This window comes from Antechinus flavipes, chromosome 4 (assembly GCF_016432865.1).
Source record: "Antechinus flavipes isolate AdamAnt ecotype Samford, QLD, Australia chromosome 4, AdamAnt_v2, whole genome shotgun sequence".
In the NCBI taxonomy this organism is placed as follows: Eukaryota; Metazoa; Chordata; class Mammalia; order Dasyuromorphia; family Dasyuridae; genus Antechinus; species Antechinus flavipes.
Window position 1 is genome coordinate 194,416,637 of NC_067401.1, and position 14,340 is coordinate 194,430,976.

The window sequence follows — 14,340 nt, forward strand, 5'->3', positions numbered from 1 at the left end:
GATTACTAAGGTGATGAGTAGGTCAAAACAGTAGCCTACTCTTTACATCTTATTGGCCCCTACTCCCATATGGAGGAATCCACTGCTCTCCTCTCCTCCATCAATGATCAGTTAATAAGTGCGTGTATAGCAGGCAATTTGCCTATTATATAATGCACCCAGCATTCCATTGTGGTTGGCTCCCTTATTTAGCAATCCTTTCTTCCTCTCCTTCCACCACTCCATGGCCTCCTCATAGTTCAATAATAATATAAAGATAATAATAACACACTTTCTCCACAACAACTCTAGGATAGAAAATGCAGTGTAGTCCTTACTTGTAAAATAGGCTACAAGAATTTGTTGTTGAGGACCAAGGAGCACTCGTGTGTCCCTGTCAAGCATCTTCTCACATAGACCAAGGCTTGGCTCTCCTCCTGCACCCATAAAATCTTCCCACCTCTCTTACCCTCAGTGATCTCCCCCTTCTCAGAACCCCTATACAACCTTATTTGGCATTTATTATACACAGTCTTTTATCAGCTCTCTGTCTCTTTTTGGCAAAATAATTGGGATTAAGTGACTTGCCTAGGGTCACAGAGCTAATAAGTATTAAGTGTTTGAAGCTAGATTTGAACTTAGGTAGGGCTGGTGCTCATTAGGCTACCCCATTGATTCATCTCTCATATTGTTGCCTTGAACTACAGAACTCTATGTATTTATTTGTCTTGTCTACCCAAGCAGCAACTTGAAAGCATAGATCCTTCTTTAAAAACCTAGTCCAGTGCCAGACTCTAAAGGCACTCTTCTTTCTCAGATATTCTTAGAGTACTTTAATTCCTCTTTTGACTCCTTTACTCCCTACCCCATTGTAATTCTTACCAGTGTACATGTCAGGGAAGCATCCTGGTACAGTAAATAGAGAGCCAATTGTAAAGTCAGGAAGATCCAAGTTCATGTAATGGCTGTAACAAATTTTGACTGTATGATCCTGGCCCAGTCATGGCACTTAATCTCTCTGTGCTCTAGGCCAGAGATGTCAACACTGGCAACACTTCTAAGTGCCTCCTAAATCAAATTAAAATGTAATCAGGAAGTAGTTAACAAAATAAATAAAAATTCAATAAAATGTAAAGATAATAAATTTTAAAACTGTTTCCATTAATAGTTCTAATTTGAGTTTGAGTTGCTCTAGGCAAGTCCTTAAAGTTGTAGATGCTAGCCTGTGATGGGAATTCCTATACCTATGAAAGGGCAGGTAGATGGCATAGTATAGAGAGCACTGGACCTGAAATCAAGGAGTCCTGAATTCAAATCTAACCTCAGACATCAGCTGTGTGACCCTTGGCAAGTCACTTGATCCTATTTGCCTCCATTTCCTTATCTGTAAAATGAAAAGGAGAAAGAAATGGCAAAGCACTTTATCTTTAAGATCTTTGCCAAGAAAACCCCAATTGGAGTCACAGAGAGTCAAGCACAAACAAACAAAAAATACTAAATACCTATGAAATCACAGGTCTATCCTCTGTACATGTCACAACCCGCCTCTCCCCAAAGCTGAACAGAAGTTTCTAAGGGCAAATACTTCATGCTGCCTTGCATATAAGAGATATTGAACATTTTTCCCTGAAATGAATAGTACAGGCAAGGTCTGCAGCTAGTGAGGAGGAATAGTCATTTAGAGGCATCAGCATTTATAATGATAGTTTCAAATTTGGGCCTTGGGAGACATTTGTACAAACATGGATTTGACATATTTTAGCATGTACAATATATATTGGATTACTTGCCATCTAGGAGAGGGGGTGCAGGGAAGGAGGGGAAAATTTGGAACACAAGGATCAATGCTGAAAAATTACCCGTGCATTTGTTTTTAAAATAAAAACTTTAATTAAAAAAATGAAATGGAGATAATAATTTTTAAAAAAACACACAAAATTGGGCATTGAGGTCCTCTGTTGGGTTCTCCAGATCCTGCTTCCTTGCCTGATCTCATCTTCAGGGGTTCCTTCACCAGAGAGCCTTTTTCTAGGGCTACCTTGACTCCCTTTGTCATAAAACTTCCTCAGAGAGAAGGGAGGCTTTCCCAGAATGACAAAATGCCCTTCTTTTTAAACTTAATTTGCTCCTCATCTTTGCTTTCTGTCTCCACTGGCTTGCTTCAAAGTCCCAGCTAAAATCCCACCTTCTACAGGAAGAACTTCCCAGCCCCTCTTAATGTTAGTGCCTTCCTTGCTTCCTTCAAAAAAAAACTTAAGAGAACTCACCATTCCGAGTTCAATTCAGGCAGTGTTGCCTAAAACCCCCAAGGTTTCTTCTCAAAGCCTTTACGGGACTCAGCTAGAACTTGAAAACACATATGGGGCTAATCCCCAAGACAAAGCAACCTAATAAAACTATTCATCCCAGCTTCTCCCAATTCTCCACCAATCAACAAGTACTCATCCTGTAATTGCCTACTTAGGGAGCATTTCATCAAGTGCCCCACCCAGTGTTAGGCTATGGGACCAAGCAGCATAAAGAGAATGGGAGAACCTGGTTCCTGCCTTGAAGATGCTTTATAGAATTCTTGGTGTCATCACTAAAACACACACACATACACACACACACACGAAACAAATCTCAGTTCAACCTATGCCACAGTGTGACTTTGGGCACGATATCTGTCTTGGAGCCTCAGGTGCCTCATTTGTAAAAGGAAAGGATTGGATATTGTGGTGATCTCTAATATCCCCCTCCTACTGCCTTACCTCCCTGGGGCTGGTGTGGGCTCAACAATCAAGTAAAAGGTACATGTAATCTATCCTTAATGAGGATTTTTAGCACTATTCCAGCCCTGCTATTCTATATTAATACATAAATGCCAAATAGGTGATACATCAATAGACAGTGCTTAGAATCATCAACCTTCCTCCATGAGTGTCTTGTCACTATCCTCCCTACTCAATAAATCCCACTGGTTCCTATTGCCCCCAGGATCAAATAACCTATCCCCCTCCTACCTTCCAGTCTCTTAAACCACATTCCCTAATAGGTACTTTTCAACGCAGTGACCCTGGTCTCCTCCCTCTTCCATGAACAAGAAATTCCATCTTCTCTCAGTGCTGGGGAACATTCTCCCTTCTGAACTGCTCCCCACTAACGTCCCTGACTTCTATAAACCTTTCCTAATCCCTCTTATAATTATTTCCTATTTATCCTGTATAGAGTTTGTTTATACATGGTTTTCAGTTATCTCCCTCACTAGATTGTAAGCACCTTGAGGGCAGATGTATTTTGTATCCCCCAACACTTAGCATGGTGCCTGGAACAAAGTAGGTGCTTAAATGTATTAACCATTTGTTTGAATCTCCAAACTCTTATTCTTCCATTCTATTCCATCTAATCCAAGTCCTAGTTGCCTTTTGGTCTGGGAAGAAAAGGGCTTCTTGTTTAATCTTGAAGCTGATTAGTGATAGGCCCCTCCTCCCATTGGCCTGGCCCTTACAAGATTAGGATAAATAATTGGTGGGAAAAAACTGGTACTCACTCGTTCCTGTGACTCCAGTCTGAATGGCTGATTCTGGTGGTCGCAGCAGCGGCAGTGGCCGAAGTGGAAGCAATGACAGTCCTTGTGCTTGGGGCCGGTATGAAGGGCAAGGGCTGGGGTTCCTAAATGGAGGAGGGAGTTTTCCTGACCTTATTCAAAGGGGTTTATTCAATAGCATACATTTAGTTACTGGCTTAGCTTTTAATTTTTGAAATTTAACAGGCTCTGAGAGGCATCAGTTCACTTACACTTGGGAGATGGGGAGAAAGAAGGGAAAGGTGGGGCCTTAAAATGCAGGATTTTCAGTTTAGAACTTGGTCAGAATCTTGGCTCACTAGTTTATAACCTGTAGAAGCTTTGGGCAAGGCCCATTCATTTCCCTGGCCCTTTCTTTTCTCTCAGTGATCTTTAAGGTCCCTTCCCGTAAAAACCAGATTTGGATTTGGATTCGGTGTTTGTAACTGGATATTGGGGTTCTTACCAAAATATACCTGAGAAAGCCTAAGGAACACGAGAGAGTTGGGAAAGGGTCATGCATTGTTAGAATTTAAAAAGGACTTTGGAGTCCATCTATTTTAATCCTGTCCCTTTAAGAGGGATTTAGTCTCTTCCCCACTCCTCTCTGTCTCTTTCTCACAGAGTTAGTCAGGAGCCATCTCCAGGAGGCTGTTCCTGATCCCACCCTCACCCATTAGTGTCCTCCTAAATCCTCACCCCTAGCCTGAGATTACTAAATGCTCATTTTTGCATGTTATTAATTTGTAAATGTGGTCCCTCTTGCTTCTCTTCACCCCCAAGCAAAATATAAATTCCTTGAGGGTTGGCCTATCCTTTTTTGTTTTTTTTTGTTGTTGTTTTTGTTTTTCGGCCTTTGTCACTTAAAACATATAGCAGGGTTTCATTTGTTTGTTGAATTAACATGATACAGCCAGAACTAGAAACTAAGGTTCCAGACTGCTAGTTTTGATCTAATCAAGCAATTACTAGTAGGTGCTAAATGCTAGGGATTCCGGAAACAAAAGACATGCTTTGTTTTCAAGGAGTTTATCACCTACTGTGCAAGTAAAAACATACAAAATAAGCTATATGCAGGATAAATAAGAAAGAATAAGCAACAGAGGGAAGGTTTTTAGAGGGATTGAGAAAGACTTCCAGTAAAATTCCTCTATTTACTCAAACACCAGAGAACTTCATGGCGAAAACCTTGGCAGACCTATAAGGGAAAGGTTCTTTTGTCTTTTCTTTCTTTCTTTCTTTCTTTCTTTTTAATTGTCACCTTTCACCTTTCTTGAATCACCTTCTCAAATGTCCACATAGGTAGTATAAAGTGAAGAATGTTGGAACAAGAAGCCTGAAATTATGCTAGCTTTCTGGTTATGCAAGTCCCATTCTCAAGCCAATAAATGATTCCTGTTTATAAATTTCTTCAAAGAAAACTAAGCACTTTCCCCAATAATGAGAAACCCCACCAAATCACTTTCCCTTTTTTGTTCTCAGTTTATCCTATAAAATGATGCTAAAATCCTTCCTAGGGACTCTAGGGAATTAGAATTCAATTCAACTTCTACTTGAACCTCTCTTTGAGGAGTATATTATTGTGCTGTGCATGCTGGTATTGTCCATTCTCTCCTTTGTTTCCCTGGCTATCTTAGCCTTTTCTTCTCACCTTAAATCCTCTAGTCTTCTAAACATTTTTTTGCCAAAATTTTTTGCTGTTCACTTGTTCAGATTCTTTGTGAAGAAATTTCGGATTTCTTGGCAAACATACTAGAGTGTTTGCCATTACCTTCTCCAGCTTATTTTACAGATAAGGAAACTGAGGCAAACAGGGTTAAGTGACTTGCCCAGGATCACATAATATCTGAGACCAGATTTGAAGATGTCTTCCCTTTAGACTCTAAATCCTGGACCTCCTAAGTCTTTCTTCTATGTATCTACCTTATCCCCATTCCATCTCTTGCTAATCCACCAATCTAATTCAAAACTGGGATCTATGAACTTTTTTTTAAAAAATATTGTGCTAACTGCATTTCAGTATAATTAGTTCCTTTTATAATCCTATGCATTATATTTTATGCATGTAAAAGTATTGTTTAAAAAAAAACTAAGATTCCTAATTTGGGGGAGGTTTATAATGACAGGATCATGTCATTCCTTGATTCTGGATCATGGATCATGGATCATGGAATCATCAAACTAGAGGAGGAAGATTAGAGTTTGATTCCAATCTTATTTTGCAGAGAAGCCAATATGCTCAGAAAAGAGGAGTGAGAAGGTTAAAGTTATTCATATTACTACATGAATCACAAATCACAAAGCTGGAATTTCATCATAAATTCTTCAGAACAGTTGTGGATGATTGTACTACGGAGAATAACAAAGTCATTATAGGTGGTCATCCCAGAACATTGCTCTTACTTTGTACACAGTATATTTCACTTTGTTCATGATGGATTTTTTTTTTGTTTAGAAACTTTCAATAACTCCCAATTTCTCCTTCATATCTAGTCAATCAATAAAAACTTATTAAATTCTTACTATGTGCTAGGCACTGTGCTAAACACTGAAGATACAAATATGAAAGAGAAAGTCCTTGCCCTCTATTGGTTACAATCTAAAGACAGAAGAGAGAAAAACAAAAGAAAGCTGACAGTGGAGAAAAGGGAGACAGAGATTGTCCGTTGAATAGGGCAGAGTAGAGGAGGGTGATGGTAGAATAGATCAAAGAAATTTAAAATGAGTGCATATTAGTGGGCAATGAGATGTTAGTCCCCTTCCCTGATCTTAAATGGAGGGGGATTATGATTCTACCCCTAATGACCAGAGGTGACAACAAGGCTGATGGATCTTACAAGATGATAAAATTTCCCAATGATGCATTTACTAGGCAGCTAAAGTATCCAAAATGAGTGTAGTTGAGTAGGAAATGAAATGTTTGATATTCAGACCAAACTCTTATGAGACTTTTACAACCCACAACCTTTCATACCTTGGTTTAACAGACCTAGTCAAATTTTTCTCATTATTTCCTAATATAATCGCTCTGTTTAGTTGTCTTTGTGCTCTTATTCGTATGATCTTTTTCTCCCTCCTCTTTGCCCTCCTTTTGCTCCTTCCTACCCAGCCCCCCTCAAAAAAAGAAAAAGAAAGATTCTGCCATTAAACTACAGGGGTTTAGGCCTGGTTCTATCTTCTCTTAATTTTACACTTTAATTTCCTCACCTTGAATTCATTCGGACAATTAAGTATCTACTCTATTTTAGGTATTTGTTTGGGTTGAGTTTTTTAAATCATTTTGAACTTAAAAACAAAAAGACAAAACAAAACAAAACAAAAAAACATTTCTGTGTACACAGCACAACATAAGAAGAGGATTCAATTTAAAACCACAAATTTCCATTTCATATTGTTTACTTTTTTTAAAAACTGTTATACATCATTTTCAAAGCTACTCTGCTTTTTTGTGGTTTCTTCTCATTTTTCTTTTGTTTTCTGCTATGGGTTTTTTTTTTCCTCCCTTTCTATCTCACCCTAGAAAAAGCTGTCATTAGACACAAACACACAAAGACATAGGTGAAATCATAGTATATATACTTCCATTTACCAATTCTTTATCTAGATGTGGATAGCATCTTCCTTCCTTTATAGTTAATTTGGAATTGGTTGATCTTTAAATATTTGGTAGAATTCACTTGTAAATCCATTTGATCCTGATTTTTTTTTACCCCTAGGAAGCTCTTTTATGACCTGTTTATGCTAGGTATTTGAGGAAATATAAAAATTTACACAAGGCCTTATCCCTCATGGATCTTATAGTATATAGAAGGATAAATGTCAACATATCTCTTTTGTTTTATAATTAAGTGTATAAATGGATCGAAAAAGAGTTTAATGTTTCCACTTTCCCCCCCAAGAGATATAGTCTTTTACCCTGTAGGTCTTTTTTTTTTTTTTTTTTTTAACAAGCATTCAGGTTTAAGTTACTTGCCCAAGATCACATAGCTAGTAAGTAATAATTTGACACTTTTCCTTTTCAAGACAAACTATCTATGTACAAGTGATCCCATTCCATCCTACCTTCTCCAGCAGACTGTTCCCTCTATCATTTCCACTCTCACTTTTCAAAAAAAAAATTGTGTTTGTTTGGAGATAATCGGAGTTAAGTGGTTTACCCAGGGTTTGAATTTGAACTCAGATCCTCCTGACTTCAGGGCTAGTACTTTTTCTACTGTGCCCCCCAGATTCCTCCCCTCTGCTCTTTAAGGTCTTTACATTCCAATAGAAATGAGAAGATATGAATGTGGAGGGGAAAGGATGATATAATACAAAGGTAAACTTGAGAGAACACTCAAGGAATGAGAAATATGGAAGATAACTCAAGTTCAAAAATATGGGAGATGAGAGTAGTAGGTACAACAGGAATAAACAGGATACATAGGAATAGGAATAAACATAAGATACATATTTATCATACATAACTAGGATATGCATATACAAAATGGAATAAATAGATAAAATAGTAGGAATAAGTTTGTCTGAGGAGATAGTTTGGTTTTTGACAGATTAAATTTGAGGTGCTGGTATATACAAGTGACTAAAAGCCAGCTTGATGAAGGTAAAAAATTGGAGCCCAGAAAAGATGACAGGATGAAATAAAAAGTTTTTGGAGTCATCGAAGTAGAGATGGTAGATGAATCTGTGGTGGTGAATGAGATTGTTAAGAAAGAGGTAGAGACAGGAGAGAGAATCAGTAACATACTCCTGTGGAATATACATCTTAAGGAGTCAAGAAAAACCAAGAAGTGCGAAGGATAATTAGAAAGAAAAACTGGGACTTGACAATGGTTTGGATCTGAGCTATAAAACTGTATATCCTTTGATTCAGCAGTCTCACTACTGGGTCTGTATCCCAAAGAGATTATAAAAGAGGGAAAAGGACTCACATGTGAAAAAATATTTGTAGGAGCTCTTTTTGTAGTGAAAAGGATCTGGAAACTGAGTGGATGCCCATCAGTTGGAGAATGACTGACTAAATTATGGTATATAAATATAATGGAATATTATTGTTTTGTAAGAAATGATGAGCATGCTGATTTCAGAAAAGCCTGGGAAGACTTACTAGAACTGATGCTGAGTGAAGTAAACAGAACCAAGAGAATATTGTACACAGTAACAAGATTATATGATGATGAACTGCTCTTTTCAACAATGTGGTGATTCAAGGCAATTCTAATAGATTTGGGATGGGAAGTGCCACCTACATTATAGACCTATAAAAAATGAATATGGATTGAAACTTAGTATTTTCACCTTTTTTTTCTTTCTTTCTTGTGGTTTTTTCCCTTTTAGTTTTGATTTTTCTTGCAAACATGACAAATAGGGCAATGTTTAAAAGAATCCCTATATGGGATCGCCTATTGTCTTGGGAAGGAGAAAGAAAGGGAAGGAGGGAGAAAAATTTGGAACACAAGGTTTTGCAGAGGTGAATGTTTAAAATTATCTTTCCATTTGGAAAAATAAAATACTATTAAAAAAAATAAAGAAGAGAGAGAGAGATGAAAGGAAATGAAGGTTGTCTATCTAATCTCAAGAATAGTCACTAAAGAAAGGAAAGAATGACAACAAGCAGAGATGGATGATCAAGTGGAGGTTTTTTGGAGGCTGGTAAAGACAAGGGCATGTTTACAGACAGTAGGGAATCAGCCATTAGAGATCAAAGATTGTGAGTGGTTGAGCATGGAAAAAATGCAATGAATAGACTGAAAATCAGAAGGACCTAAGTACAACTCTGTCTTCAGATACCTACTAACTGTGTGACCCTGAGCAAGCCACTTAACTTCAATTGTCTCCAAACAAACAATTTTTTTTTAAATTGAGAGTGAAGGGGCAGCTAGATGGCACAATGGATAGAGCACCAAGCCCTAAGTTCTAGTGTGGCCTCAGACACTTAACACTTCCTAGCTGTGTTACTGAGCAAATCGCTTAACCCCAATTGCCTCACAAAAACAAAACAAAAATTGAGAGTGGGAATGAGAAGGAGGAAAACAGTCTGCTGGAGAAAGTAGGATGGAATGAAATCACTTGTACTTCCTCATGGATTTTTCCCTTTTAGTCTGATTTTTCTTCTAGACAGTTTGTCTTAAAAAGGAAAAGAGTTACCTCTTTATGTGACAGGGTAACATTAAAGATATGGGGAAAGGTATATATAAATGGCATAAGATAAGAGAAGAAAAAGTTCTCATATAAAATAATTTTTGTTGTTGCTTTTTTTTTTTCCCCAATGAAAGACAAAGCCCTTGTCTCTAAGCTTGGGAGAGGGGTAAGGAGAAAAGGTGCTATGAAAAATGAAAAGGGATGAAAAGGTTTGGAATTGACAATTTGGTAAGTGGCAAAGTGAATCAGGGAAGTATAAAAGGATTACCTTGCTTCAGTAAAGATCCAGTTGAGATTATGTAACATCAATTTGAAGAGAACCAAGTCAGCATTCTTTCATTACTAAAGAAAATTCTCACTCAGTAGGATCATAGAATTTAGAACTTAAATGGAACTTAGGTTTTATAAATAGCTTTGGTAGACCCCTTCCATATAATCCTATAAGGAGGTCTTGATTAGCCATCCAAGTAAGGGGAGTCAAAAGGTTGGAGTTCAAATCTCAGTTCTGCTCACAACTCATTAAATGTTTACTTAATTGAAGTAATATTCCATGACCCTATCTATTCATAGTAACTTCATAGAGAAGAATTAGGATTATATTGAAGGGGATAGAGACAGGACTTTGTCGTGAAGCATAGACCAAGCCTAGGGCCATGGGTTTAGCTGCTGAGTATCCTATCTATCTATATCATATTACAGGTATTTTGCTCAGGAATTCTGTCACTAAGGATGGAATTCCCCCTTTTCTTATGACAGGCAGTCACTGACAGTCTGCAGGTACTTTCAGCAAGGGTTCTGTTTTCGCGGAAATGATTGCAGGTAAGAGTTACCCCTGCCCCAAGTCCATTCTTTTCTTCCTACTCTCCAGCCAGACCCAGTGAATGGTGGGGTTTGTGTCAGGGAGACTGACTATCCAGCTCTCCTCAGAGCTCAGAGTATGAGGCTAGCTAACCTCATCAGAAGCAATCAGAAGAAAAGCTGCTCCTCTTCACCTTTCCCCAAAGGGCACCAACCCATGCCCACTGTGTCTAGGATTACTTCTCTTCCTCCCATAGGTATCAGCACTCCCAAGCTCCAGGCTCCTCAGAATGCACAACAGAGCCTCCTCTGCCCCTGCCAGAAGTTAGAGCAGAGCTGATGCCGGCCACCCTACATTCAGTACCTGAGGAGTTTAGTCCACCATGTGCCCAAGATGGTGGGAGATCTGGTATGAAGCATCTGGGCACAAAGGAGGAAGTTAACAGCACTTTCTCTGACCCTCTGGACATACCATGTGAGTTGAGCATTAGGGTGGTTGGAAGAGGGGAAATGGGACTTCTGGTCAACCAGGATTATGTTTCTTTCCTCAATCTGAAAGAGGAAGGCTTGACCCATCTTTACCTACCTGAAGCCAGTCTCTCCTTGTAGTAGGTGATCTAAATCTTAACTCCAACCTGGAGGCTGGAACCCAGCCTGATCCCAGTCCTGACTCCTTCCCAGAGCAGAATGTTTCCACGTCCCCAGGAACTCAGACTCCAGAGCTAATGGTAGGATTAAAATAGAAGGTGGGGAAAGGTGGGGAGAAGAGTACAGGAGTCAATACTAATAGAAGCCTCAGTGGTTTCTAATAGTTCTGGGCTTGGAAAAGTAACTCCATAACTTAGTTCCATAGAGGGATCAGTGAAGTGGTGACTAGATAGGATAAAATTATAGGTGGGCTGACTCGGGGCTGTGGTGCTTGCAAAACTAGGAAATGACCCAGGATGTAGTGTGTGGCATCTGTATGGAGAAGATTTGGGACAAACCCCCACCAGACAATTACTTTGCCATTCTGCCCAACTGTTCCCATGCCTACTGTGTGAAATGTCTCCGGACCTGGCGCCAGAGCCGGGGAGATTACCCTAAAGACATCATCAAGTGAGTGCCATGGCAGTGGAGGGGAGGAAGAGGAGGAGGGATAATGGAGATAAAGAGGGGAAGACCAGAAAAGTGATTGACCAAAGTCCGAGAGAACAGGGGAAGCTAGAGAAAGAACAGAACATAGGGGAAAGAATATGGAAAATAGTGGTAGCAGTGGTGGGGAATCTGAGAAAGGAGCTTTAAGATACAATGCTGTACACCCCAAGACAATATTTCCATCTTGGCAGGGCCTGTCCCGAGTGTCGAGTGCATTCCAACTTTTTTGTCCCCTATAAGTTCTGGGTAAGCAAGGGACCAGAGAAGGAGCAACTCATCAAGAACTTTAAGGATCGAACAAGGTAAGATGGATCATTGATAAATTTTTAAAAACAAAAACAATATCAGCATTTATATTTTTGCTTTAAGGTTTGCAAAGAACTTTACATATGTTAACAACTGGCCCAGGGTCTCACAGCTGAGACAGTATTTGAAGCAGGATTTGAACTTGGGTATTACTCATGTGACTTGACTTTGGGACCCATCCTATAGTCACTGAGGCACAAGGCACTGTTGCCTTGCTTTATAGATTGACAGTTTATTGTGGCTTAGTTTCCTTTAGAGTAGAAGTATCAATAATGAGAACTTTGAGACTAGGTTCCAGAACTGCCTCTGACTCTAATTCAGTTTTTTAGTACTCCTTGCCTCTCAGGATTCCAGTTTGTTCCTCTTTCTAGCTTAGACATTCTACCATCTCTGATTTTGATGTTTGTAGCATACTTGTTGCCACCAGGTGGCAGTCTTTCCCAGTCTAGAAACCTTTACCTCACATCTAAGCAGCTACTAAATCCTGTCATTTCATTTCAGTCTCCTCCTTCAACTGTCCCAACTTCATTCCATCTCATTAGCTGGGCTGTTGCAGTGGCCTTTGCCGGCCTCAGGGCCTCTGAATCTTCCTTGTATACTTACGCTGCTGCCAGGCCTCTTTTCCTAGAGAAAGGCCAGTTCTGACATGAAGCCCCCTCTGGTTCCATGCTCTCTACCAGCTCAGGTTCCAGAGGAAGGCAACACAGTCCTCTAGGTGCTAGTGATATCAAGATGAAAAATAGCTTTTGCTGATCCTCCTGGGGGTCCTCAACTTTTTTTTTTTTTTAACTGCATCTGGTATTGTTTCCCATGTCCACCACCCTAACAAACAGGCCTGCTTATTGTTTTGGAAGTATACCATGTTCTAGTTCACCTCGGAGTCTTTACTCGGCCTGTTTGATGACTGATGACTTCAGCCTTGGCTCCCTCTGTGCCCCCCATCTGTTCAATTCTTCTTTAGGGTTCAGCCCAAATGCCATTTTTCATCATGTGGCATCAAGGCTGGTCCCTTTATTATTCCAAATCATCTGTCATTTACCTTGGAGATGGTGTGTGTGTGTGTGTGTGTGTGTGACATGCATACACTTTCTCACACAACGCTTTCATTCTCACACACACTTATGCACACATACACTCAGAGTCTACCTTTCAGTCACTGAGAGCTTGTTTTAAGCTTTTTCACAAGTGACTCAATGGCACTAGGAGTTCAGCACTCCAAGCTATAGGTGCTATTGTGTGCAGGAAAGATGCTAAATCAGGAATATAGAGTCCTGATTTTGAATCTTGACTCTGCCAAGACAGACTTGGGGGAAGTAAGCCACTTATTGTCCTCTATAAAATTAGGTTTTGATTAGCTCTCTTAAAGACCTTTTTAGTTCTGAATTCTATGATCCCAAGTCCTAACCTACAGAACCAAGTTTAGCCGAGGGAAAATGAAATAGGATTTTTTAAACTTGTTTTCACAGGGGCTGTTGGGGTTGAGACTGATGCTCTTTTCTTCATACCTTTCTTTGTCCTCTTCCCTAACTCATGCCCCTCTCACAGCCAAATTCAGTGTAAGTTCTTCATCCAAAGAAAAGGCCGCTGTCCTTTCAAATCTGACTGCATATACCAGCACCAGTTCCCCAACTCCTGGACAAAGAATTGGGATTCTGTAAGTAGACTGGGTCAGGGAAAAGGGATTTGTAGGGTGGAGATTGATTGGTAATAATGGGATACCTGGATCAACTCGGTTCAGTCTCCTCCCCCAGATTCTGACTCCGAGTGAACCATCAAACAACACAGATGAGGAAGAAATCTATTTCCTTGACCATACCATCAGCATCTCCATAACAATGAAGAAAACCTTTTCCAAATCCAGTGATTCTGATGATTCCTGAGGGAGTTGTGACGCAGGAACTATGTCCAGTGGTGCTCTTCAGAGGCAGAGTAAGAGTTCATATGGAAAGAATCCATTTACTCCATGGTCTGCATTAATGGGATATTGGCAATGGGACAGGGTGGAAGAAATGAATGGCTGAATCTTGTACCATGAGGAAGGTCCCCATTCTTTTTTGTTCTCTTTGGGCCTTAGTTTTTAACTTTTTATATCATTCTGAAACAAATTAAACTAGTTTAAATCACTAGAGCTGGTGTCTGTCATCTGTTCAGTTTAGATGACTCATGGGATACAATGCCTACCCTCACATGGCAAGTAGATTATATATTTATGTGTTCTTAGCTACCTCTTCACAAGATAGTACCTGATCCTTGTTTTTCTCAGATTCCTTCCCTCTTCTCCCTCCTCTAGCAAAGCTGTTCTTTAAAAGCTCTGTGGGAACATCTAGGTGATTCAGTGAATAGCGAACTGACTTTGGAGTCAGGAGACTCTTGGTTCAAATGCAATCTCAGACACTTACTAGCTGTGTGATCCTGGGAAAGTCACTTCACCCTGATTG

The 14,340-nt window shown here is 39.6% G+C and overlaps 1 protein-coding gene across 2 annotated transcripts; it reads left to right on the forward strand.

The window, feature by feature from the left end:
* Positions 1-3,496: 3,496 nt before the first annotated feature.
* LOC127561176 (probable E3 ubiquitin-protein ligase makorin-1) lies at positions 3,497-14,028 on the forward strand. 2 transcript variants are annotated; one of them, XM_051996463.1, is made up of 8 exons: positions 3,497-3,605; positions 10,418-10,480; positions 10,717-10,934; positions 11,069-11,187; positions 11,391-11,557; positions 11,788-11,898; positions 13,448-13,556; positions 13,654-14,028. In XM_051996463.1, exons 1-8 carry the CDS (start codon positions 3,532-3,534, stop codon positions 13,780-13,782), a joined length of 990 nt encoding a protein of 329 aa, XP_051852423.1. In that variant the 5' UTR covers positions 3,497-3,531; the 3' UTR covers positions 13,783-14,028. The 2 variants fall into 2 exon arrangements, with proteins under 2 accessions (XP_051852423.1, XP_051852424.1); XM_051996464.1 differs by having other exon boundaries at positions 13,641-13,767.
* The last annotated feature ends 312 nt before the right edge of the window (positions 14,029-14,340 follow it).

What these genes read in the sequence shown, in the direction of transcription:
- LOC127561176 (XM_051996463.1), top strand. Translation starts at nt 3,532, where the DNA reads ATGGCTGATTCTGGTGGTCGCAGCAGCGGCAGTGGCCGAAGTGGAAGC. An exon ending in TTTCGCGGAAATGATTGCAG is followed by an intron (nt 10,481 to 10,716) that starts GTAAGAGTTACC and finishes TTCCTCCCATAG; the next exon opens with GTATCAGCACTCCCAAGCTC. An exon ending in GGACAAAGAATTGGGATTCT is followed by an intron (nt 13,557 to 13,653) that starts GTAAGTAGACTG and finishes CTCCTCCCCCAG; the next exon opens with ATTCTGACTCCGAGTGAACC.